Below are 27,636 nucleotides of genomic sequence, written 5' to 3'. Positions count from 1 at the left end.
AAAACCAAACGTCGGCTTGCGCTTCCCAAAACTCCGGGAGTTTGACTGCGACGGCGTTGGTAGCCATGGCGCCTTCGGTGGTCAGCAACGGCTGAACCAATCAGGGTCACCAGTGTGGTGCTGGGCACACACGACTCGATTGCCAGAGAGGTAGGCCACAACGTGTTGGTATAACAAAGAGTCTTTATTCAAAGCTCGCACTTCAGCACTGGGCGGGCTCGAGCTTAGAGCCCGCATATATGTCCCGAGGCCACGTTTATTCTCCGGGCGTGGCCGATCGGTCGAAAGGCGGGGCATGTGCTTTCGTTCCCCGCCTGGACGCTCGTGCCACCCACTGGTGCGCGGAATTATTGCCCCTTGTGCCCGCTGAACGTGTCGATACATTATCATGAAAGGGTGGGGCTTAATGAACGTGTTGAAACATTACCATGAAAGGGTGGGGCTTAGTAAACGTGTCGACGTATTATCATGAAAGGGCGGGGCTTAGTAAACGTGTCGACGTATTATCATGAAAGGGCGGGGCTTAGTGAACGTGTCGACGTATTATCATCAAAGGGCGGGGCTTAGTAAACGTGTCGACGTATTATCATCAAAGGGCGGGGCTTAGTAAACGTGTCGACGTATTATCATCAAAGGGCGGGGCTTAGTGAACGTGTCGACGTATTATCATCAAAGGGCGGGGCTTAGTGAACGTGTCGACGTATTATCATCAAAGGGCGGGGCTTAGTGAACGTGTCGACGTATTATCATGAAAGGGCAGGGCTTAGTGAACGTGTCGACGTATTATCATGAAAGGGCGGGGCTTTGTGATCGTGTCGACGTATTTTCATGAAAGGGCGTGGTTTAGTGAACGTGTCATGTGATCATGTGATCATGAAAGGGCGGGGCTTTGCATGAAACGAAGATGAACCTAATTTGCATCTTGAGAGGCGTGACTCGGAGTTTCCTGGTTTGCTTGAAAAGGTTATTGTAATATTGAAGCCTCGTGTTGCTTCATTCACGTTCCGAATAACAGCTTTGAAGGAAAGCGTATTGCGTGATCGCCATTGGATCCATTTTGCAAGCCGGGGATTCCTGTGAAAAACCTCGTCGGCATCCTGATCCTGAAACCGAAACCTGCTGCTTCAGAAGTTGAACCCGCCTCGCGTTGTGGGAGGTAGCCGGTAGGTGGTGAGTCTCATTTCTTGGCGACTGTTCCTAAATCCTATCTAAAGTTATGGCGATAACTCCTATAAAACTAAAAGGACGCGACCATAGGCCTATATGGACACGATCGACAGACAACTTTTGTTTATATTGACAACAACGCCAGACAACTATTGACGCCAGCTCGGCTCTACTTCCCGAAAGATGTTTGAATACAGTAGTTTGTGTTGGTCTAGTTTGGGTTGGTCTAGTTTGGGTTCAAAAGGGTCACAAACGCGGACAACACTACATCGCAATGGAAACACATTTGATCATTTATAATGTGTGGTTGTGCATTGCTTGGGTCGTCACTCCTACCTGTGCTTTTCTGTGTGTTGTTCTCGATTTTGTGAAGTTTATTTATTCGTTTTCGGCGATATTTGTCGGAACGCTATTTAGCCGGTAGAGCGGTTCCGTTTATAATCCAAAGTGACGTCACTGCCGGTAAATGGCGGCACCGAGCTGCGGTGGTTTTGCGATTCGGGTTGGGGATGAATTTAACGATTTCGATGCTTTACAAGAGGCCATTAAGAGGTATGAAAAGCAAACGTATATTTCATATTGGATACGAGACAGTCGAACGATAGACGCGGCGCGGAAACGCGTCCAAACAGTTTTCAGACCCGAGCTCAGGTATTACGAACTCACGTTCGCATGTATTAAAGGAGGTCGAAAATACACGAGCAAATCTCAAGGAAAGCGCCCAAACCAGAGGTTAGTGTCGGGGGGAGGGTGGTGAGTAGAATGTGTTACATGAGGCTGAGGTAAAAAAAAAAAAAAAAAAATCAGATAGCCGGTTGCACTGTTAGTGTTAACGTGTGGTTGCATCATTCTACAGTGGTGTGCTTGTGCTGTCTGTGCTCTGTTCAGCGCTGCGCGCCGCCCCCAACCCATCCGCTCCGCCCCCATCCCAGCCGCTCCGCCCCCAACCCAGCCGCTCCGCCCCCAACCCAGCCGCTCCGCCCCCAACCCAGCCGCTCCGCCCTCAACCCAGCCGCTCCGCCCCTCATCAGGATCGCCTCGCCCCAGCACAGCCGCCCCACCTCGTTACCCCAACCCCACTCCCCACACTTTCCCTTTTCACCAAGATGTGTATGCAATCTGTCATGTTGCTTTGCCTATCGATTTATGTCGTTTTGGGATGGGGAGATTGTCAGGTCGATTGGCAGAATTGCCTTTCTCTTCCTCTCCCCCTTCTTGCACTTTTTTTTCTCCACTTTGTGCTAATAAACTGCTTTTAAACCTGCTTTCGTTCTTGTTTTATTTGCTATTTCTATTTACATTTTCTTATTAGAACTTTCAGGGCAGAATGTCAAGCTGCAATTAAAGTGAGAGCTAGAAGAGATGGGCAGAAACTTGTGGTAAGATCGATCATGAGGGACCACAATCATGATAATCCCAAGGTATGGAAACACGAATATCGATATGCCATTAGGCACACACTCGAGCTTGTCGCCGTCTCGATTCGAAGTAAAGATGTTTTCAGCACTTTTCACTCATTTGAAAACAATCCTCTCGTAGAATGTGAATCCGTTATTTTATTTCATTTTTTGCATTATATTTAACAGGAAACATTCCACCTTCTCCCAAAAGAAAGAAGACTCGCCAACATGCACCTCGAGGAAGTAAAGGATATCCTGAGGACGAAACCAAACACGAAAATTTTACAAAGCCATATTTCCAAGCAGAGCAACAGAACGATTCTGAGTTTGGTGCATCGTCGGTTCGATTACGTTGTTTTTTGCCTACCTCCATGGCGTTGTACACCAATGGGTCTTTGCTCTTGGCGCAATGCACGGTTACTTTACCGGTAAAACACGGCCATCGTAAACGTTTGTAGGCACCGGGAATACCAGCGAAATAGTGTTCACGTAATTTTTGCCGGCACCTGTAGTGACGTCACTGTATTAACCGATGGACTTGCGGCACAATTGTGTTTAAAAAGTGGTTTCTAGTGTCGGCTAAATGTATAATCCGTTTTCATTTATCTTCTTTTTCTTTGTTTCTATTCTAGAGATGGAAGACTTTACAGTTGGAGAGAATATTCCTGAGGCAATGAATGAGGTGGGGCTCACTTTTTGTATTTGTTTTATTTGTGTCGTCAGATACCTTTCGGCTTTTTTGGTTTACCTGTGTGACTCACTATGTATAAATGAAGCGGTAAGCTTCACTTCTGCGTTATCAAGGCAGGCATATGCAGCCTCGTTTGAAAATGTTGAAACACTTTGCTTGGCATACAACAAATACAAGGTTCTGTCACTAAGAGAACAAGACTGAAAGTCTAACGGGCGTAGCCGGGCTTGTAAAATATTATAAACCACAAACGCACATGATTAGCTTTTTAAACGGTCGCTAATGCTGTTTATAACATTAAACAAATAAATTAGGAGGAATCCCGACATCCGTGAGGTAAGTTTTACTTACAGAATGGAGGGAAGATCTACTGTAATCTACATTATACCCACAAGGGTTGGGTACGTACCGTTTTGTTGGAAGAGACGTAACGCCGATGCTTTCGATATTTGATGGTCATTTTAACAATCGCTTTGTTTGTGTTTCACACTGAATGAAAAACGTCAAGGTAGAGCATGGCGATTGTGATATGTGACAGGTTCGACGATATATTCGGTATGAATGGCATATAAATCAAAATGGCGGTTTGTGGAGAGTCAGCCGAGCCACCGCACCGCCGTAATGACATCAGACGTAATCGCATCACCCTGTCATGTGACCAGATACTCAGCTCTGATTGGTATACATTTGAGGGGACATCATACATACATTCATACACACGGACAAACACTGTTCTAGACGGCTTTGCCCTATGGGCTACACTATAAAAACTCTTACATGATGACGCATTCTCTTAGCCAACAACGTGTGTGTGTGTGTGTGTGTGTGTGTGTGTGTGTGTGTGTGTGTGTGTGTGTGTGTGTGTGTGTGTGTGTGTGTGTGTGTGTGTGTGTGTGTGTGTGTGTGTGTGTGTGTGTGTGTGTGTGTGTGTGTGTGTGTGTGTGTGTGTGTGTGTGTGTGTGTGTGTTGTGCTTGCCTGCTACCCCCACACGTGGGCCTCCGGAGATGGAAGAGATGTACTGGGACTCAAAGTATCTAAGTATGTTGAAACTGATCAGTGGAATTTTGAAGAAACTATCGGGGGACCAAAAAGGGGACCAAAACCCAAAGACCAAAAGAAAAGGGGACCAAAAAACAACAACAACCACGGCGCCCGAAAAAGGCCAACCCCCGCTTTGCGGGGAAAAATGACCTCTAAAGGTGGGTTTGTTTTTTTTAATCGGAGAAAAAATTGGTGATCGAAACCTTTTGGGAATTGTGGAGCCGTATGGTTTCGAGCTTTATCCGAGTGATTCAGACGAGCATGGTGAAGATGAAAACGCCGGTCACATGTTCACTACAGATTAGTAGGTTTTGTTTTTCCATTCAATAGACGGTTTATCAGGGATTTTGTATTGATTCATAAATCATTTATATTACTGCAGAAGAAATACGACAGCACGGATACTACACAGACACTGCAAACAAAATGGGTGACGAATGCTTTAGCCCACCGGAACAGGTTGACCCAGCGTGTCCTGTATGTTACAGGATTGTCCAGTGTCATAACTTCCTGGGACGCCATTTCTGTTTGTGGTCGTGCTGTCATGTTCAGCCATCATGTCCATCCCGTATCCGTACTGTAAATGTCCTGCCCCATTGGAGGGGGAATGGGGTGGGGATGTGGGGTGATTGGTAAGGTGAGATCGGTCTTGTGCAGGCCAACGCAAGTATTCAATTCACTGCTCCAATCGCCCGTGTTCATGTGCTGGTAGCTGGGTGGAGATTGTGTTGCAGTTTTGAGCGACGGTGGTTTCTTCTGCTTAATCGTGGGGATGCCATACTCTCTCAATTGTGGCGGATAACCCCAAGATCTAGCCATCTGTTTCATAACTGTTCTGTAAAATGTTCCGAGCACAAAGCCAAACATTTTGTAGGCCCAATCGACACTCAGGTATTTCTGACAAACCTCGGATGTTTCGGCCATTGGTGTAGCATGAAACTGTTATTCCATCCACCCAGAGCATATCGACGAGGCATATTTGTGGAAAATCGAAATTTATTCACCGTTTGAGTTAAATCGTACCGTGATCTAACATGTAGACAATGCGGATATGGCGCTCGACTTCAGAGTGTGACGTCAAGGTTAATTGTGAAGAAGAAGATTAAGACTTTTTTATCGCAAAATTACCAGTACCTACTTTATAAGTCGGAAATTGGAAAAAGACACCATATCTATGTTGTAGGGTATTGAGGGATAGATTAGCGTTGAGGTGGTCTGAGCGTTTGAGCTTCCCTTTAAAGAGACAAGTAACATGTTTCTATTGCATTACATGCGTGTCTTGTTTTGGAGATGTTTTGCCAAAATACCGTTTGTATTACCTCCATTTTGTTTGCTCCCCCTTTTTATGTCCCTGATTATGTCGTTCATGTAATCAACCTTTCAGTTCGTTAGAGTTTGTTTACCTTTCACTGGTAGTAAGACAATACTGTTTGATTTATTGTCCAGAGATCAAATCCGAGGGATTCAAACCTTGATCCGTGCTCTGTTCATAATGAATTTCTGATACTTCTTGAACTGATTCCAGCTTTGGCAAAATCGCATTGTTCCGTGTAACACCCAGCAGTCATGCATTTGCCTTGTTGATCGATTGATTGAAACACAAGTGTAGTTGATCAGTTTAGGAGTGGCCTAATGTAGTGTTGCGGTTCTGTGTTTTTACAATAAAAGGTTAATTTCCCCTCGTAGTTTAGTTACACTACAACACATAGCCTCGTTTAAAGCTCAGTCATTTCATAGTAAATGTAAGCGTAGACCTTTCCTGTGTTTAGTTTTGCGTTGAGAGAACAATGAGAGTTAGGTCCTTTATGATGCCTCAATGCTTTTGGTTTGGGTGCAAAATACCACGAGGCCGGCCTGAACAAGTCGATCAAGGCCGAAGGAAGGCGGGGCAGAAGGAGTGGGAGTGACCGGTAAGCACGAGCCGCCAATCAGGGCTCGAGGGGAGTGGCTTACCACTGCAGCAAAAGGCGTGGTTTGGAACATTCGATGCGGGCTAGGGCGGGGCCAATATAGCCCTGTGCCCGGAGCCCCCACCTCAGTTATGAGAAGGGAGGCAGACGAGTTATGAGGAGTTGGAGGGCAAGTTGCGCTGAGTTCAGTTACGAGAGTGAAAGCGCGCAGTTGTATCAATCGCGCTGTGAAAGACAGCCGTGCCGAACCACAGACGCGCGCATATATTTTCCTGCCTGCCTGCCTTTGTTTGAGATACGCGCCGCGAGGATTTTCCCGCCTGCCTGCCTGTCTTCGCCGGGGGACGTGCGGTGACCATCTGCATCTGCATCTGCTCTGAGTCTCGGAGGTCGGTGGTTCCAACCGTGGCTGAGTCGTACCAAAGACTTCAAAAATGGTACGTGCTGCTTCCTTGCTTGGCAATCGGCTCTCCAAAAGATGGATCACGGGCAAACAACGCTGGGAAGGCAATGGTATACCTCCCAGTATAACCTTTGCCAAGAAACTTTCAGCAGCACCAACCCTCTTTATAGGGGATGGTAAATCAAAAATCTACAGACAGTTGTAGCAACCAAAATATGGAGAATAACAGTATACTGTATGAGGGAATGCAGAATTAAACAGTCTGTCATGTTGGGAAAAGTAGAAAAACAAGGGCGAAGAAGACTTGCACTGCTGCCAGACAAGATGACCTTGATACGGGAGGTGGATCGGAACCGTCAGGTCCCAGTGGTGAAGACTGAACTATTGAAGCCATTGTTCAGAATCCTTATGCACCATTTCAGAACGAGCTTCATAACAATTGTGTTGCTCATGAAACTGGAATGTGTTTGAGTTTGAAAGAAAATTTGAAAATACCCTGAAATACCCAAGTCCATCCACCATTTTCCCTTGGAACACATTCTTAACCCACCCATTCTGGATGTTCAACTTGCAGCCTATTTTGAGCAGAGATCAATTATTTGGGTGGCAATTGAGAAATGCACATTTCACTTGGTCCTTTCTCAAACTGCATTCCAGAAGTGATCCCTGGTTTAGATGTATATGAGAAATTGGGCCGAAGAACCTGTCTTGTCCATTGTTCAAGTTGATACTTGGGTATGAAATTGTTGCATGGGTATGCAGTTCGTTCTTGTGAAATACTTTTGGGAAATTGAATGAAATAATAATCGTGAAATACTCCTTGCATCAATGGGTTCCAAAATTAGCTTTTGGTCTCATGGCTAGCAGGATGATGCCGAGGTAGCGAACTTGTTTTTGTCCTTTCTCATCTGGTTTTGATTCCCGGGCCTGATTATTAAACTCTCATCTTGCTCCGTCGTTGGTAGAGAGAAGCCTCATTGATATGCCTTCCCTCGGAGGGGGTGTTAAGCCGGTTGTCCCATTTCCTTGGCATTAGTTTCGGGAATGAATGATCCCATGGTACATTTGTGAAATAATAGGCCCTTGTGAACTGGTACCCTATAGTGAATATCTAAATTTCTGCCCTGATTTACTTTGGGCACTAAATCAGTGGCATAGGTTGATGATTGCTCTCACACTCATTGATGCCATTGGTGGGATTGGCAGGATGGCCTAGACTCTAGCCCTAGAGGTACGCACCCTCATCTCTAAGCTGTCTAGCATGGGTTTGAATCCTGACCAGCTATAAACTGCTATCCTGGTGTTTGACAGGCAGGGTGATGAATCGATGTGGGTGCCGTCCCTCAGATGGACGTCAAACCTGGTGTCCGGTCTGCCGGCATTAGTTGGTGGATGTTAAAGATCCCATGGTGTTCTTCGCGAAGAGTAGGTGAGATATCGCCGGCACCCTGAACAAATTACAAATTCCTGCTCTAACCTACAGAGGGATTCACATCAGCAGCATAACCACTTCCTCAGCCAATGATGCTACCCCGCAGCCTTGTGTGCTATTGGTATTTGATGAAATGATGAAATGCACTATTTCACATTAAACAAAAGGGTCAAGTGACCTTTTTAACATCCACAAAGTGTATCGAAGTTAAGGACTTCAATTTTTTGTGATGGAATTGCAGGACAGGGGTGAAGGAACTGCTGTTACGTTTGTCAAACGCAGCTTGGCAAAAGAAAAAACGAGAGAAGAATTGGGAACCGAATTGAAGGAAGCGAAGGCTGAACTGAAGAAGCTTAACGACCTGCTGCATGTATGTACGACACCATTTCACTAGCATTTTACAAACTCGTTAAACATTGCTTGAAGGATGCGAAATTAATTGTAGTTAACAATGAGCAGAGATTTTGGAAATTAGAAATACGTTAAAGCGGTTTTGTTGTTTTCAAACTTCCATAACTTCCACTAACAAAGTATAATTACCGTATTTTTTGGCGTATACGTCAATACTTCCCTCCTTCCCCCCCCCCCCCCCCCACACCCCCCGGAAGTCCAGGCCTCGACTTGTACTCGGAATCTACTTATCTATGGATTGAGATGATTAAATGCATAAAATATATATTTTTTAAAGTGTGATCTTTTCTGAAATAAATTGTGCACCGGTAATTGTTAATTTAAAAGAGTGCTCGGGGATTAATCTCTTTCATGGAGTAAAATGTGGTTTTATTACAATAAGTGTCAGGTGTTTGTTTATTAAGGAGTAGTGAACTGCATTAAAATGTAATGTGCTGATTATGATTCTGCAGCTTGTTCAGTTTTGGTTGGTTTCATCAGATAACAGCTCGATTTCACCAGAGGGAACCATAGGTTTGCTCTCCATCTGTCTGTCTGTCTGTCTGTCTGTCTGTCTGTCTGTCGGTCCATCCTCCCGTCCCACGTGCTGTTTTTCAGACTTTTTTGGCACACCATTTAACATATTCAACTGAAACTTGGTACGTGGCTTTATTATAAGTTACAGAACAAGTTCGAGTTTCAGGGTGTCATCAAGTTTTCAGATTTGTGCCCTTTTTGGACTTAGAAAATATCAAACTGATCAAGACATTGGGGTTGAGTGGTGCAAGGAAACCCAGATGTACACGAGGTATTTCCACAGCATTTATAGACCAGGAAGTGTGTTGATGGGGGGGGGAGTCCAGCAGTCACCCTTGTGCTCAACCTATTCACAGAATTTGGGATTTGCAAGAGTATTGACCCACGTGCTTGAACTTTGTTAAGAATACAGTGAGCTCTTTGTTATGCACAAGCAAACAGCAGGTTGCTGAACATCACCTCTAAAGGACTGTGGGGTCTATGATACATTGACTCCTGCTGATGCATGTGGAATGTATGTATAACCTCTGGAGAAAAAGGAGAACGGACTAAAAAGACAGAGATTCGAAACTTTGCAGCTTGAGAGGGTTACAGACTTCGTTTGGAGCTTAATTGATTATTGTTATTCGCACGAATGCGAGTCTCATCTCGTCTTTAACTCATCGTCTTTCTCTCTTTGCATCCTTTTCTGTCATTCCTTTCACTTTGCTTTGCTCGCTCACATTCTTTCTTTCGCTCTCCTTCACAGTTTGCCGATTGATTTCTCATCACATCATTTGTTTGCGTCATTCATTCTTTCTTACATCTTCCATCTCCGTCCTTTCGCTCTCTTCCTTATTTCTTCACCTTCCGCCCTTGCACACCTTCGCTTTCGCATTCCCACATCCAATAGCTCTGTTGCTGGACTCCTCTGCCTCATCTACAGTGGCCGGACGTCCTGCCAGGAAACTCGTTAAATGTGCCACGAATAACATCACTGCTCCATGGGGAAATTGCAGTGTCGCGGCTGTGCGAGGAGCATGAGGGGAACAAGCACGGAGGGTCCCGCTTTCAGTCAGGATGTGGGAACCAGAGTCAACAAGTGTAAGGTGTGCAGGGGGTCCATCCTGTCCTCAGGATGGACCGCCTGCGCACATGACAAGTAGTGTCAAACTGGGCCATACGTAAAGAATTGACAAATCTCGAATTTCTATTTTAATGGACGCTTATGTGAAGGTGAGTTTATGTATGTTGAGGCTTGTGTAACCCGAGCACTGCCTGTATATTTGTATACGTGATTATGGTTGAGCAGAGAAATAAATAAAGATACTTTTACATGATCATTAATTTTTATACCTTTAGTTTGTAATGTATTTTAAGTGAAACATATTTGCTTATTTGGGGAAACTAGTACACCCACTCACTAGGGGAGCGGCAGGAAGGGTCATTCCTCTTTGGGGTATATAGATTACAGTTGATCTATGGTCGGATCTCAAGAACATTGGATGTGTGTTCATTTACCAAGTTTCTTGTGGAAAGATCGCCAAATGGTTTAAGCATTCGAGCAAGCACGCTATTCAGAACCGTTAAACGGCTGGCTTGGCAAGCGCTAGCTAGCTGCTTGGTAAATGAGCACACCCCGGTCTTCCTCACTTTCAGTTCGTGTTAAACAGCAGGAGTGAGTTTCAAAAGTTCGCTACGAAAAACGCCACGTTAGCGGCAGGAAGGGTCATGTTATTAACCCAACCCTTGTGGGGGTGTATAGAGTACAGTCGATCTTCGCTCAGTTCTGTAAGTAAAACTTACCTCACGGATGTTGGGATTCCTCCAAATTTCTTCATTTAGTGTTATAAACAGCATTAGCGACTGTTTAAAAAGCTAATCATACATGTTTGTGGTGTGTAGTAATTTTACTTCCCATAGAGGCCGTTGCTCCCACAAAAACGCCATGATAAGCTATTTATAAACTGGTGATTCGACGTTTGTTCAAGGAGGAAAAACCCCTTGGGAAGGTGGGATATTATTGGTATTAATGATGTTTTGTAATAACATTAATATTTTGCTATTATCGTTTGTGTTGTTATTAGAAGCGGCCTTGGAAAAACGCCACGATAAAGCTAACTTAACATGGATATACACCTCAACACACAACCCCATTGACTGCAATGGTGGGGAAAACCTGCTTGGGAGAGAAAACCCCCTTGGGGAGGGAGGCAAATGAATGTGCTACAACCTTCATTATGTAACCATCCTGTCAAGTTTGGTTGAGATTGGATAAGCAACGACGGAATGTATCGCGGTCAAAAAATCATCAGACATACACCAAATTGCTTATTTTTAGTGTGATGTGTAAATAAATAAACAAACCTCTCTAACCTGATATGCAGCATGCATGTCACTGTTTAAATTATTTGTTTCCTTTAAGTTTGCAGAACTGAAGCATGACGTGGAACAGGGTAGACTGGTGCAGGAGAATCAGGTTTTGCAAGCAGAACTAAGACGGATACAGATGCAGCTCAACAGAGAACTTGGAGAATTTGGGGTATGGAGGCATGTTATGAAACTGTGCTGTCTTATTGCCCCCATGATGAGCCAAGTCATCCTTTTGGCATTTATTTTCTTACTATTAATTTTTTGGGTCTTATGGCTGTTTTCCATTATGGAAATGTGCACCTAGGTCTACTCAAACCCAGTTGGTTATTATGTGGTACTCTTTTCTCCATATGCTTGTAATCACTTCCATATTCATTCTCTCTTTTGAGTGATGGTAGAAGCTGGACAAAAAATACACGACACTTTAAGGGGTTGGGAGGTGTTTCCCAGAAAGCCTTTGATGTCTGAGCCACAGTGACATGATGCCTTCTTCACCTTTGCGGACGCAGCCATATTGGAATTCCTTCACCCCTGCAGGATGTCAATTTAGAGTGACCTTTCACTTTAATTCATCCAAAATTGATAGAGGCACTGTTGAAATTGTTGATTTGAGGCTACGAGATACCATTTCCAGAAAGGAGGATGTTCAACTGTAAGTTTGTAAATTTTAGAGGGAGCTGAAGGGTAATACTAAATCACCGACTCACCTCTTGTGTGCCACCGATTTATTATTAAATAATAACAAAAAACTTTCAGTGTGGATGCAGATCGAAGTTAAAAAGAAAAATGAGACATTACTCATTCACGGAGTCATGTAATTAAGAATGGGAGGTGCAACGGTTCAGGCAAAGCATCACAGTTGAGGTGGGGGAGGGGGTGGATTGTATGACATGAAAGATTATATGTATGACATGACCCCTTTATGTATGGCATGACCCCTTAGAGGTAAATTAATCATTCAAGTTAGAATGTATCAAACTTTTGTTACCCTGAATTTAATCATAAGCTTTATTATCATTAATTTTGAGTGTGCTGTTTGGCATCTGTCAAAATAACCAATTTGCATTGGTTTTTCTTTTTCACAGATGTGTATTTGAAATATTTTTTTAAATGATGGCATATGAAGAAAATGAGTAAATAAAGTTGCATTGTAATGTTATGAATGTTGCTGAGCGACAAAGCAATGGAGAGCGATGTAAGAATGGAGAATGTTCACAAAAATAAACAAGAATAACAAAATGAGAATACAAAAATGAGAAGCTGTGGGATTGCCAAAAAAAAAGAAAAAGTACCACTTGACCTGTAGCTTTATCTGGGCTATGGCCTAATGTTTTACTCCAAAGTTTGTAGCATTCTGACTGTTGGGTCTGTAGAAGATTTTTGAAGGGATTTACACGATTTTTCTCAAAAAGTTGACCAAGTCCACCAATTTAACACTTCTGGTGACGTGATCAGCATGACCTCCGCAATTTAACATCCCTACCCTAGCCTAATGTTGTAACCCAAATCTGGTAGCATTTTGACTGGTGGGTGCGGAGAAAAATATTTTTGAAGGAATTTATAAAGTCTGCTATTATGACACACTTCCGGTCACGTGTCCAGAACGAGCTTTACAATCCCCGTTCCCAGTCAGGAGCAGAACCGTGCAGCCAAATTTCAGCCGGATCAGCCAAGCAGTTTTGGCCAGAAAGGTTGAAATGAAAGACTGATGGTGCAGGATGGCAATACCTTATCTGGAATATAAGTTAATAAATCGTTGTGTGGAGCATTTAAAAAAAAATAGTTATACTCGATTAAAAACCATGACCTAAACGGAAGTGGACGATTATGGAAATCTTGGATTTGATGCAGAGGCTAAAGCAAGTTTAAAAACTAGAAACAGCAATCAGACATTGCAGACCCTCGCCAGGATGTATTTTTGTGGTTTTTAAGGCTTTTGTGTTTAAGCAAATATTGGGGCCAAACCTTTGACCGATGACATCATTTTTTTTTTTCCTCCACCAATTTATCCCGAGATGATGCTCAAGAAATTTCATCTTTATCGGATGAAGTTTTGTACTTGTCGAATTATGATGTCATAATGGAGACACCTATGACATCATTAATATATTTTATTCCCCATGGAAAGTTCTTTACAATGAGCCATGTCTCAGTTTTTTCTATGCAGTGCTTTTGGATATATAGAGGTGGAAAGTTTTTCGGTTTTCCCAAGATGGCGCCCATACCACATGACCTATGACATCACAAGTATCATTAAAAAATATATACAGGTGGTGTTGCACCTATGGTGACAATTTGCTGTCAATCGGACCAATGGTTGCAGAGAAAATCATATTCTGTGCAGACAGACAAACAGACTCAAATGAATACCCTCTCTTCAGGCGAGGGTAACAAGGAAGGGAAGAAGAAGAAGAAGCACAAGACGTTCGAGAAAGGAACTAGGAAGGAGATTGTAGCATAGAAAGGTGGATAAGGAGATATAAAATCTCGCGATTAGATTAATATCAAACTGATCAAGACATTGTGGTACTAATTGGGACTGCGTGACAGAATTGATAATATAGTTGTAATGAAACTCCAGAGGAGATGAAAGACGTCTGTTGTTTGTTTATTGAATTTACTAGCCGAAACCCATGGAACATCCACGGAAGGGAGGATGTGGTGTATGGATAGAGTCTACCATTATGGATGGCATTGGGGATTTGCTTGTCCGAGTAAGAGTTAGGAAGAAAGATGAGAATGAAGAGTGCATATATGAACAACGATCGCCGACACTGGCACAAATGCATGCTCTGGATTGTCCAATCAGCGGACGGCTTGCTTCGCCTTCGCTCAGCAGACGCCAATACGATGGCGTCGTAAGATGGCGTCGTATCGGCAGTTAATCGGATGCTTTTGGGCCCCAATGTCGGCTATTTCAGATTTTTCGAGTATGGCTGTACGTGATAAACAAAGAGCGCGGTTCGTAGATCGTAAATCCATTAGTGCCGTGGGCATCGGGTCACTGGGTGCGGCGTAAAAGGGATAACAAAGTCGAGTCCTTACGCTATTATTATATAGATATTATATAGATTCTTTACAGGAGCTGGATTCATTGAAGAGCAAGGTAGATCTGATGGTGGGACAAACATCAGGGGAATGAATGAGCAGGATAAGGATAAGAGGAAGTAGGTGGTGGTTGGGATCGATACAGATCTATTAGTCATGTTGGTACCCTGTTCAACTCCTTCCATGAATATGTATAAATGCTCTGCCAATGACACTGCTCAATGCAAAGGAACTCCAAGGTACATTGGGTAATATGAAACAGCACAAACTGTTCATTCATGTATTCACAGAGTGAGATACAACATCAGCACTCAACAATCAGGGAAAATACAAAGCATTAAATTTGGCTCGTTCCAACAGTGATCTCTATCCTCACATGGATGTGTTTGCGTGAGATTTGAGTCGTCACGATGAGGTCGCCATTGCAGGGGGAAAAGTTTATTTATTTATTTGTCTTGCATTGCATGGTGCAGAGAAGTTTTCCACATGAAACCAATACCACCATGTTGCATATAAACGTGGGATTAAAGGCTGATTTCCAAGCAGATTCTTATAACTAGTTTAGAGAAAGGCTAAACAGGGCAGACAGGAAAGTGATAGCAGCACTGCAGACTTGAGAAGAAGAGCACTGATACCGTCTGGGCCCATCACCAAAGCTGAGTTACCCAACAAGGATGACAGCTAGTCAGAACGCGAAACAAAATCTTCCCTGACAAAAAGGGCAGTGTGCAATGGGCACGAGGGAGTAAGGTGGAGTCTGGGAGAAATGGGAAACCAAGTACGTAATATGAGGCATTTGCTTGCGACCAAGTAGATATTGGAGATACAAATGAGAAAGGTAAAATGTTTCCCTTTGATCAATGTTTCTGCATGGCTGTGCAACATGGACAATTAGCGAAGTGATAGAAGAAGAAGAAGAAGAAGCTCAAAGAAGAGAGTGACAAATGAAGAGGTATTGCAAAGGGCAAAGCGACATCAACTTGTTTCTGTTGAAATGACAAAGGCAAAAATTTGTATGTATAAAGATGAGGGCTTGAATTTAGAATTTCTGCAATACTGATTAGGTTTGAGGGAAGAGATCTGCAGGAATACAAAGAGTACATGGGTGACATCCAGAGTTTACTTGGCTCAAAGGGATGGACAGTCTTGCATGTTTCAAGAAACGAGGAAGAGATGGACATCCAACACTGCCAACTGGATTGGTGATGACACTATGTTGATGATTGTGATTACATGCAGTCGTCTCCTTTATGGAAATGATCATCGAGACAAAGCTCCAGCTTTAAAAAGCAATAATAGAAAAAAATAAATTTTGTCTTGTTTTTTGAAGTTGAAGTCTGTTCTTCAGACTTTACAGTATTTTCATGATGAATTTTTCTATTTTCTTTATTGTATGGCATGTTGAGTTGTAGATTAAAACATCCAAATGTGCTGACTGATGTCATTAAAAATGACATCTTTTTTTTCTTTTTCTTTTTCAACTTGTATACATTTTTTTCCTTTCGTTTTCCCATGTTTTCCTTTTTTTTATCCTGCAGATTTCCTCATCTTTGCCAGAAAAGCCGCTGGAGTTCACAGAAGTCATTGAGACCCTGAATGAGACACCGGTGGATGAAAGCTTGGCAATTCAGTCCAATTTTAGTATTTCAACAACCGTTACCTACCCTCTGAGTTCAGGAGATGCTCTCATCACCTTTGAGGATGAGAAAGGTAAGGAATTTTAGTTTTCACTCAACTTAAATAACTTGTCTGCAGTAATGATAATTTTAATTTTTGAGCTATTGGCTGCAATTTAAAGACATTTTACAAGGATTGTATTGACAATTAATGTTGAATGATTACAATTATTAATTGTTAATAATTAATTACAATTAATTACATTTAATTAATTGTAATTATTATTAATTATAATTAATTAATTATAATTAATTAATTATTATTGTTTAATATAATTTATAAATAATTAATTAATAAATAATTTTATTATTAATTATTTAATTGTAACATTAATTAGAATTAATGTTACAATTATTAATGTGTATTGACATGCATTTCTGTTTGTTTGTATTTCTTGCAATAGCTAATAATCTCCATGCACACTATATATACCACATGCAAATTTATGGTGAAAAGGAAAGGCATTCTGGATTAATTTAATTTTTTTTTTGAAAACCCATTCAGGAGTTACAATATATGGATGTAATGGGCATCAATAAAATAATTTACTCAAAGCCTCCACTAGCGTTTTCTACGATTATATAACGGCATTCACTCTTATTAATACAATTTTTAGTTTGGACGAAGAAACCAAGATTATCATTTATCAATCTTTAATTCACATCATCAGAATCTTCAAGTACTTGTGATCACAACAACTCAAAGCAAACTATAGATGAGCAGCAAATATGAAGTGTTGTAGTAGCTAATCCATCACATTTACCAATCAAATCGAATTGATGACTCAGTCAGGTGTTCCTATCTACACATCCATAAAGCCAAAAGCCCACTTTGCATTCTGCAAAATTCATATTTATCAGGATTAACCTGTGGCATAAAAGAAAATGGCTAAATTTTCAGTAGAAGGTAGTTGTATAATTGTTTCTGCATGAAGAAGGAAAAACCTGGAGTGAAATGGCTCGTATCGCTCGAGTGTGACAGTGTGGTATCTAAAAGCACAATCACCAATTACAGAGAAACATCTGTAAGACTAAGACCCAAAAAGTTATCCAACAAGGATGAGCAATACTTGAAGATGATATCCTTGAGGAATAGAAAGAAGACAAGCGCTGAATTGACAACCGAACTGGCAGAAGGCTCGGATGTCGTTGTCCATCCATAAATGGTATGAAGATTACTTTTGAAATCAAGACTTAAAGGATGTGTTGTAGTACGAAAACCTCTGTTAAGAAAGGGGAAGAAGATTAAAAGGCTAAAATTTGTACAAGAACAAAAATTGGACTTTGGAACAATGGCCAAAGGTGCTTTGGACAAAAAAATAAAAGTTTATTTGGGTTCAATCAAAGATTGTATGTGAGACGATGAAAAACTGAAACTTATAAAGGGCCTTCGCATTAAAGCAGGTAAACACATAATTTTGGTGTTCCTTTTGATACTTAGAGGTGTCATACTGGACGCTAGAGGGGGTGAGACACGTTGCATTAATTTGTGAATATCTGCAATACCATTATTTTTTGCCTTTTCTCTTCCCAACACACTCTGACCCATCCTTTCACCCCTTCCCCACCAGTGGCACAGAAAGTAATTGCAAAGAGAATTCATTTCTTCGTTGTTGATGACTACAGAATGGAGATTAAAGCTTTTCCCATTGCACTTGAGTTGGTTCAAAACTTTGAGGTGAGAAGCATAATGAGAAATCCTTTTCACTTTGACATTTCTCACGTCAGTGAACGCTTGAGTTTTTTTTGCTCTTGGGTTTAATTTTTAATAAACCTCCTCATTTCTGTTCACTTTGTTTTATTGTACAGATAAATACAGAGGTAAGCAAGACGAAGATCCTAGTGTGGGACATCCCAAGCTGCTTTTCCCCAGAACAAATGGAAGACAAGCTGGAACTGGGCTTTTGCAGACCAACTATCGGTGGTGGGGAGGTGGTCAGTGTGGAATACACACCTGAAACGAGCACAGCTGTCATTACTTTCAAAGATGAAGGAGGTAAAAATGAATCAAGCTGCAGGAGAACAAAATGCATTGATGTGTGTGGTATAGGCTATAGGCAGGGAGGTTTGATGTTTGTTTGTCGTGGACCACAAACGTGACGATATGTTTGTTGATTTGACTGGTAATACATGATACCTAGCTTTACTGATGCCTGATACAAGATCTCTGGGAAATTTGGTGTTGTTGTTTTATTGTAATTCAAAAACTGAAAAGACGTTTTTGCAGAGTTGATGCCAATTCAACACTATCAGACGAGATATCTGGTCCTGTGCACAAGTCAACAATGCATATTTGCAACCACAAACAAGAGCAATCAGATTGCAGACCCCCTCACCAAGATGTGTTTTTGAGTGGTTTTAAAGGCTTTTGTGTTAAAACAAATGTGGCGACCGCACCACGTGACCGATGACGTCATCATTTTTTTTTTTTTTCCACCAATTTATCCCTAGATGCGCTCAAGAAATTTCATATTGATCGCATGAAGTTTTGTACTTGTCGAATTATGACGTCATAATGGAGGCACCTATGACGTCATCATTAACGTGTTATTCCCTCGAGTTATTTACAATGAGCCGTCTCAAATTTTTTTTCGATGCAGCACTTTTGGAGATTTAGAGGTGCAAAGTTTTTCGGTTTTTCCAAGATGGCGCCAGTCCCATGTGACCTATGATGTCATAATTATCATTTAAAAAATTTCTACAGGAGGAGGTGCACCTATGGTGAAAATTTCCTGTCAATTGGACAATTGGTTGCAGAGAAAATCGCATTTATTCTGTGTGGACAGACAGACAAACAAACACACTCAAATGCTTGATATCCTTAGGACTAAAAATATTTCTGTCCATTGCCCTTTTTAAAGCTCTTTTGGGTTAAACAGCCATGTGAGAAAATTACAAAATTCCTTTAGAATTTCCGCTCCCCAAAACTTTTCACCCCATTTGTTTTATAGAAGACTAACTGAATGCACCTGGCATTGCCCAGGTTCTTTTTGAATGAATTTAATCTTCTGTACATAGGTCTGATGCGAGCCCAGTATCAGTTAGTTCTGAACGATTCCTTGTTCTTTCTTCTGTCGGGCCCCGCGAGGGAGAATTTTGAAAGCAAGTGTTGCAATCCGTCAGATATTCCTATTGAGTGCATAAGTTGTACTTCAAGAGAATTTTGAAAGAAGAAGATTTATTGTGAAATGGGCCCAGCCCGGCCGAGGCTGCCTCAACCGGCCTCGCCACCTCCTAGCCTATAACCTTCCCGGGGCCCGTCCCGACATTTTTTGTGTCGGAGGTTTCCTCCTATTTTTCACCGTTCAGGAGATTAGCGCGTGCAGACAAACAAACAAACAACAAACAAACAAAAACTCTTTTATATATGTATAGATGGACTAGTAATACCATCTTTCTCCATGAGCGAAATATAGTCTTTAAATCACTCGCACTATGCCATGTCTCTAGTTTTTCCCCATGCTCAATAGCCCCTCTCCCCCCCTCCCCCACCCCTCTGGAATTACCTCAGGCTGTTTATTTTATTTTATTTTTTTTCTGCATAAAACCTTCCCCTGCACACCCTGAATCTAACAATCAGTTTTCAACTTTCAGGAGTGCAAAAGTAAAAGTGTCACGGGGATTTGCCGTCACGAGCAAAAAAAGCAAAAATAAAATTAAAATAGACATTTCTCAAATTATAGTACGATTCGGGCCCTTGGAAAGTAGACTTTTCTCAAAGCGTTCGCCATGCTCGATGGCATCACTCTTTCCTGTAGGCAGTGCTTTGGGTGACATTCCTCTATGGATTGCTGCTGCTGCTGTTCAATGGGCCCTCCCATCCTATCAAATCCCATCACCCAGAGCATCCTCGATGGGTGTATCTGCTAGTAATGAATATTTGTACAAAGCGGAGGTGAGTGCATGCAAACGCCGAAAGTGGACTGTTGCCAATTCAAACGTTTCGATGTATTCCCAAGACTATTAGAATCGGCAAAATTATTTATTCACACACATTACATAGTTGTGGTTATTTGATCAACTTTTGAAAGACTCATACTTCATGTGCTGCCTTTTTCTATCTTTGTAATTTCAACTGGAGAACTGAGTGCCTGCATATAAATTAATGCCATGATTTATATTTCTTGTATTGCAGTGGCTGAAAAATTGACTTGTCAGCGAGCACACACCATAAATGCAAGAAAAGACAACATTAAAGTGAAAGTGTCTCCCTTTCTGCAAGGGAACCTGAAGAACCTAAACGTATGCATTATTTTGTGTTTATATCAACTCGATACCAATTGTCTCATCCAAAATGGCAGCTGTGCCCAAGACCTCTTGTTTCTTGATTACGCTTGCATGTGCATGCGGACACCTGCACTCCTTTTTTTTCGATCCAATACTTTGTGGTGTTCTACTTGAAGGTGCTGTTTCTATTGGGGTTGGGTTGGGGTCATTGGGGGAAAGGGTGGGAGGAAGGAATGAATGAATATGAATGAATGAATGATCGTTTTAAGGCCATTTTCCCCGCTAGAGCAGGGGTTAGCCTTGCCGGCCCCGTGACAATCACGGTTCCCTGTTTGAGGCAATGTTTTTATGGCCGGATGCCCTTCCTGACGCCAACCCTTGGTCACGCTCTTACAATGCGCAGGGATACGGTGTACCTATTCTAAATCGGGGAGGAAGGAAGAAGTGTATATTCTTTTGTTGCCCACAATAACTGCAAAGCGTTATGTTTGCAAGTCGAGGCAAGCCATGCATCAATCGAATATCGCTTATTTAAACTCGCACAGCATGTTGTATACTGAAGCAGGGGGAGAAGAAGAAGAAGAAGAATATATTGATCTATTGCAATACAACAGAGTAGCATGTGATTCTGACTATAGGTGGGTTTATACTCAGATCTACTTGGAATTTTTCTTCAGCTCCCACATTTGTAAGTTCACCAAATACAATCTGGGTGGGTGAACGGCCACATACACGTTGAGTGTTACGGCACTCCAGCAGTCCGAGACCATTTTTGGTCGTCTTGACAATTAACGTTTTTTTATGGCTTTTACGGCCGTTTCTGCATTCCTGTTTGATCTTGGCCAATAAATTTGGCACATCCCCGTGACACAAATTGTGGAGCACCATCGGTGCGCACAATAGTGTCGTATAGTAGTTGAACGCTTTGTTGTGGTCAGCATTCCATTTGAAGATTGATCCTTTGTTGAGCAGTCCACATGGTTCTGATGTACTGACAGTGTCTGCCAAATTTTTTTCCAGTTGGTGAGCTATGCTGAGAAACGAGCAAGCGTTCAGACGATCTGTGATGTTGGTGGGAGTCGGGAAATCTACGATTGCGTTCAGCTTATTGGGATCTGAAGCAATTCCATCCCATTAGTTGGATGGCGTGTGCATAGTCATTCCATTGCTCCCTCCAGGTGTTGTACTGTTGCAATGAAATGTTTTGAGCATGGGTGGGTGAGTTACTCTTAGACTATGGTCAAGGCGGTTGCGGCCATGAAAGGTACACCTCATACAACAGGAGTATCATCATGGCAGCGCTGTAGTGCTGCTACCAAGTCGATGAGGGCCACCATGACTAATGCCACGTACGACGATCCCACGCCGGCTCAGGTTTCCTGCCGTTGTAGGTTTCTCACCAGTTATCTTCAGAACTTGGTTGGGTGTAGTGGGATGGGGGCTGAAAACGCACCCTATCCATAACGTTTTGGTATTTATTTTTCATGGATTGGCATTGGCCCGATAATTAAGGATCTGCCGTTCATCATTTTTGTGAAGATTTCTTGCTAGTTCCAAGTGGTGAAAAGCAGGCAGCCAGTGAAACTTGTTCCATTGTCTAAATGAGCAACTGGTGAAAATACAAATGAAGAAGCAATACAATGTGACTAATCCCAAAACCTATATGCACCCCAAGTCAACTAATAAACGGCAGATCCCAAATTATCTAAGTATTTACATCTAAGCAACAGGCCCCATTCACACCTCCATAGATAGACCAGAGAATCAGACAAGACGGAAATATACCACTGGCTGTACCTCAACGGTATGCAGCCCGTCCCAGGTGAAGATGTGGCCTTGCAGGAAACCAATTTGTGCTGCTACTATAGCATAGAGACGGCACGAGGGGGAAGTGGACGTGGCCTGCATTGGGGGTGTTTCGGGAAGTTCAAGCAGGTAGATGCTCCGTGCTCTTGAGATTCCTCCTGTAGCTTCCCCAGTGAGGCCTCCTGGCTTCTTCTTTCTCGTGGTTTGCACCGCCCCTTTTTATAGTCCCTGCCACCACTAACCCTTCCCCACTCGGCTGCCATTATCTTGGGGCCCAGTTTGTGGGCGGGCAATCTGCTCTGGCCTTTCACCCAGATGGTACCAGAAAAACTGAAGGGTGTTGTTTAGCTTTTCCTGCCTAAACGAATGCCCATGGCCAATTGGCATGTTGTAAAAAAAACGGAAAAGACAGATTAAGAAGGGATAAAACCTGAAAAAGGTGTCGAGATAAAGTGGTTTTAGACATGCACATGTGGAGTGGAAAGACAACTTTTTGTACATGGAACGACACATTTTATTTAATCATTTATGCATATTCAAGGCTCTTGGAAGAGCTAGTACAGTGAATGGATCAGGATGTAACAAGATGCAAAACAAGCATGCATGTGGTCCACAAAATGGATACAGAAGGAAAGTAAGGAGGGAAAACTGCAAAATTGGAAGGAGGAGGGATTTGGGTGGGGTTAACGAGGGTATAAAAGATCATTGTTTAGGATTTGGGGTGATCTGAGATGGTGGTGAACAGCTGTCTTGAAGACCTGGAGGTAAGGGAGAGATTGAACGGCCCAGAAATGAGGCGGTAGAAGACAGAGACCACCGACCTGTCTGCGATGTCGAAGTGATAGGCCCATAGACTCCGCTGCAGCGTGGGAGATTCAAATGATCTTGAAGGCCTTGGTTTCCAGGGCATAAAGCTGAGCAAGATGTGAGTAAGAGGAGCCAGCAAAGAGGGGAGAGCATTACTCCATCAGGCTGTGGATGAAGGCCTTGTTGGTGGACTGGGGCACCCCTTGCCCCAATCCCCCCTCCCTTCATGGCCTTTCATATAATTTCATGCCATTGGCCACAATAACCCAAACCAAGAGGTAATTCTTACCCACCACATTTTCTTTTTAGACTGAACATTACTGCTAGCGACATGGCAAGGCATTGTGCAGATGGTGATAAATAGAAGAACAGAACTTTTCATGTAATCCTGCAGCATTCACGTATTGCTGGAAGTTAATTAACTCATAAGGTAGAGAGAACTCTTGTTTATATGTATTGTGCTGTCGTTTGTGTGCCTGGCAGACCTACTCGGCTATGAGCCAGCGCACTGTGCTGCTGAAAGACATTGTTGAGGTGATTGCTCCAGATGACTTGCAGGACCGTCTGGAGATATTCTTCCAGAAGGACAGCAATGGTGGTGGAGAGGTGCAGAACATTGTGTATGCAGCAAAGAAGAAACGTGTCTTCGTGCGCTTTGCTGAATTCTCAAGCCCGTCAATGACGAATCCCAAAGCTCAGTAAAGACCTCTGTGTATACACTTCTACTTTACCTTGTACAGTCATTATTGGGTGTTCATTCACAAGTTAATTGGCTGACTAGTTGTATCATTACTAGGACAGCATTCAGCCACTCATTCAGTGTCCCCACTTCTCCCATTCCCAACACCTAGTCTATGTCCCACTGCCACCCCAGGCTCTGCTTGCCCCCCCCCCCCCCACCCCCATTATTTCCTTGTTTGTGACGGTGTCTAAAAACATTAAAGAAACTGCAAAATTGAACAAACGATACTCGTCGAAATTCTAAAACTTTTCTTTGGGTTCCATGTTTTCTGTGCCTTATTTACGAATGTCTTTCTGGATTAGCTTTATGATTTGACGTCCTGTCCTGTCACTTTTGTATGTTCTATAATTAGATTAATGAACAGAATTAAATAATTAAATTGATATATGTGGTAAAATTGCATGCCCAGAGCTGGAATCGAACCCAGGTCCTCTGGAAAACCGTACCAGTGCTCTGCCATCTGAGCTCTACTCCTGGTCTGGGCATGTAATTTAAACACATATATCGATTTTTATTCTATAACTGTCAAGCTTAAAAAGCCTTCAGTTTCTCTATTTACGTTAACTCTCCTAAGCAGCTATGCAACCCTTTCAGGCAATTGATGATTTATTTTTTGACCATCCATCCTTGTTATACATTTTAAATAGCCTGTACTTTTACAGATGTCTTTCAGGGAATGGAATTGAGGTTAGGGTTGATATTGGTTTATTGTGAACTAGCAGAGTACCCGCCCGAGAAGCGACCTTGTTCTAAACATGCAATACATTCTTCTGACACAACTTTATTTGGGTGGTGTATAGGCAACTAACATAGCCATCAATTGCTCCTGGAAATATAAAAAAACATGTGACAAACATGAAGCAAAAACATGCTGGCTGCTTATGGTTCCAAACATCGCAATGGCCTGGAAAACATGGGGACAGGAATACTGTACAATACTGCAAAGGGTGGGGACTTGTAATACCCCCCAACGTGGAGGCGGCGCTACACGATACACATTTACATGGAGCATTTCCATTCCTCCCCTCCTCCCCCCCCCCCCCCCCCCCCCCATGCACCCCATGCCACCGGCAAAGATAAAAACAGCCCTAAACACTAATTGGGATCATGCTGATCCTATATGTAGCAAGTCTGGATGTAATTGGACCTGAACTGTATGTAGGAGCAGCGTGACAAACAAACACCGGTCCGTGAATTATAGTAAGGATACAATATTGATTATTAGGGTACCTAAGCAACCCCGTTGATTCTGTTCCATTTATTATTGCAATTGTAATTCTGCCGCATTTTTGCATGTTTACTCCCTTTAAAATTCGTTTTCTCCTCAACGGCATGGGTAATCGACGTGAAAGTTTCAATATAGGAGCGCCTATCCTTGGATAATTATTTTAATGATAACTATGACATCATAGGTCATGTTGTATGGTGGCCATGTTGGATAGAAAAACTAACTATCTGATCAAAACAAAACTTCACGAACATGTCAACTACCCAGTTAGTCAGGATTTTAATTTATGACGTCATCGGCTGTATTGGATAAAACATAAAACCTTAAAATCCTCTTCTGTGAAACCGCTGAACCACTCGATGCGAAATTTTAGGTATATTGAGTACCCATGATAAAAGTTTGATAACTAAAACATCATCGGTTTAGTGGCTTCAGAGAAAAACATTTGTAAACGGTTTCCTTGAATCCAATATGGCTGCCAACCTGTGAACTATGATGTCATACTGATCAAACGTTATTCATCGTGGCTCAGTTTTGTAAGGGCCCACGTATAAATCACTGTTCACAGTTACAAGTGGCATTTTCTGGGCCAGACTGGCCATGAGCAATATAGTTTGATAAAAAATGACAAAATAGGATAACGTCTTCATTGCTATTGGCGGCGTGAGACGGCATCGTCATTGGAACGGGCGGTGTGGGATGAAATTGTCATCGGATGTCGTCCTCACATCATGACATCACTAAACTAGTCTGCATTGAAGTATTACAAAAATCTTCTTTAATGGACAAAATTATGTGAATACGTAGTTTAAAGACAAAACGCAATATTTTCAGTCATACTGTAGCTTTTTGTTTATGATTATTGTAAGTTCTATTTGGCAAAGATGTGCAGTTTATTCCATTTAAATCGAGGTTCTTTTGGGCAAATTTAAAACCAGATGATTTCAAAAAAAAATTTTTTTTTTTTTTTTAACCTGTCAAAATTCGTCAAAAGGACAATTTGCTTTAAAATGAGTTCTTTATTGATTTGCTCAATAAAATGTTTATTTGAGATGTTTGACTTGCTCTTTTCTATTAATGTGTTGGCATTTGCACTGGGAGTCACGAAGATGGCCGCTCGTTCACTACCCCATGCATGTGGAGCGTGCTGGCCCCAGGATAGCTGAACGCCGATTCGAAGCTGTTGGCAAGATTATGGAAGTTTGAACCGAAAACCTAAATGCTGCTATTATGTCTAGCAGTAGTGATCATCAGTTTTATGACGGATTATAATCACAATAAAAGACAAACACAGCTCTAACAAGAAAAAGAGCAATCAGGGATTGCAAACCTTCACCAGGATGTATTTTCTGTGTTTTTTTAAGGCTTTTGTGTTAAATCAAATATGGCAGCCGAACCACGTGACCGATGACGTCATCTTTTTTTCTAAACTAATTTATTCCTAGATTATGCTCAACAAATTTCATCTTGATCAGATGAAGTTTTGTACTTGTCGAATTATGACGTCATAATGGAGGCACCTATGACATCATTAACATATTTTATTCCCCATGGAGAGTTCTTTACAATGAACCATGTCTCAATTTTTTCTATTCAGCGCTTTCGGGGAAATAGAGGTGCAAAGTTTTTCGGTTTTTCCAAGATGGCGGCCGAACCACGTTACCTATGACGTCATAATTATCATTAAAAATTATACAGGTGGAGTTGCACCTATGGTGAAAATTTCCTGTCAATCGGACCAACGATTGCAGAGAAAATCATATTTATTCTGTCCGGACAAACACAGACAAACAAACGGACTCAAATGCAATACCCTCCTCTGGTGAGGGTAACGAGGTCATGGAACACCTCACCCCCACACAGTCTTGGAAAAAAAGGACCTGGGAAGAGTTTTTTAAATCTCTTGCTTTGCGCTTCCAAGCATGACCTACGTTTGTTTTGTTTGTTAACCTTGTCTAACAGGTATTATGGTAACCATACAGCGCGATGTGCGGAATGCAGAATCTCAAGCATTTCTTCTGCCCTCAAGTCATGAAATGGTGTGAATGCTGATTACTCTTTTTCAGTTCTAGTCAGGTTCACTATGTTAACAAATATAATTTCGTTCAAAATTTTGGTAGATTAGCAAAACTATACATTTTTGGAATATTCAGAGGATGAGGAATCCAAAAATTAATGTTTGCATTTGCGTAGACACCTTTGCGAAAATGACAAAAATGACACTTGCGGGGAAGCCGGATGACCCGGCCGAAACGCCCCCTGGCGATGCGTGCAGGGCTGGGGGTTAGCGGGGCTGGGGGGTGCCGGGGGTCTGACCGCCGGGGGGCGGCCTCGACGCGGAGGCAGAGCTGCTTGCGGGGGGTGGTCCAGATCGAGGTGGGCCGGTTTGAGGCGGTCCACGGAGATGCACTCCGGAGCATCGCCGATGTCCACAGTGAAATGTTTGTCCCCGGTCTCCAGCACGGGGAAAGGCCCGTCGTACGGGGGCCGCAGCGGTGCCCGGTGGGCGTTGTGTCGGATGAAAACGTACTCCGCTATGCGAAGCTCCGGGGCGACGTTGGAGGGCGGGCAACCGTGGTGTGCCGTGGGCACCGGGGCTAACCTCCTGGCGGCCTCCTGCAGGGTGGAGCGTTGTTGCGCCAAGGAGCCGTGGAGTCGGGGATAAACTCGCCTGGCACCCGCAGTGGCTGTCCGAAGACCAGCTCCGCCGAGGACGCGCGCAGGTCGTCCTTGGGCGCCTTCCTGAGGCCCAGCAGGACCCAGGGGAGCCTGTCGGCC

At 42.7% G+C, this 27,636-nt stretch overlaps 1 protein-coding gene across 5 annotated transcripts; it reads left to right on the top strand.

Moving 5' to 3' along the window:
* The first annotated feature begins 873 nt into the window (after window positions 1-873).
* On the top strand, window positions 874-25,909 carry LOC137431646 (N-myc-interactor). 5 transcript variants are annotated; one of them, XM_068123202.2, is made up of 11 exons: window positions 1,542-1,899; window positions 2,480-2,588; window positions 2,754-2,892; window positions 3,200-3,249; window positions 8,287-8,415; window positions 11,377-11,493; window positions 15,911-16,082; window positions 17,620-17,726; window positions 17,858-18,044; window positions 20,184-20,290; window positions 23,372-25,909. In XM_068123202.2, exons 1-11 carry the CDS (start codon window positions 1,634-1,636, stop codon window positions 23,588-23,590), a joined length of 1,602 nt encoding a protein of 533 aa, XP_067979303.1. In that variant the 5' UTR covers window positions 1,542-1,633; the 3' UTR covers window positions 23,591-25,909. The 5 variants fall into 5 exon arrangements, with proteins under 5 accessions (XP_067979306.1, XP_067979307.1, XP_067979303.1 ...); XM_068123203.2 differs by having other exon boundaries at window positions 1,623-1,899; window positions 2,779-2,892; XM_068123205.2 differs by lacking the exons at window positions 1,542-1,899; window positions 2,480-2,588; window positions 2,754-2,892 and adding an exon at window positions 874-1,170.
* Window positions 25,910-27,636: the final 1,727 nt, after the last annotated feature.

This window comes from Myxine glutinosa, chromosome 7, assembly GCF_964187855.1.
Source record: "Myxine glutinosa chromosome 7, kmMyxGlut1.1, whole genome shotgun sequence".
Classification (NCBI taxonomy): Eukaryota; Metazoa; Chordata; class Myxini; order Myxiniformes; family Myxinidae; genus Myxine; species Myxine glutinosa.
This window is presented reverse-complemented; position numbering and strand designations above follow the sequence as displayed.

Bases quoted from the DNA above. Each gene is read 5' to 3' on its own strand.
- LOC137431646 (XM_068123202.2), top strand. From the start codon at position 1,634: ATGGCGGCACCGAGCTGCGGTGGTTTTGCGATTCGGGTTGGGGATGAA. The intron at 2,589-2,753 runs GTATGGAAACAC...TATATTTAACAG, and splicing joins ACAATCATGATAATCCCAAG to GAAACATTCCACCTTCTCCC. The intron at 2,893-3,199 runs GTTTGGTGCATC...TTTCTATTCTAG, and splicing joins GAGCAACAGAACGATTCTGA to AGATGGAAGACTTTACAGTT.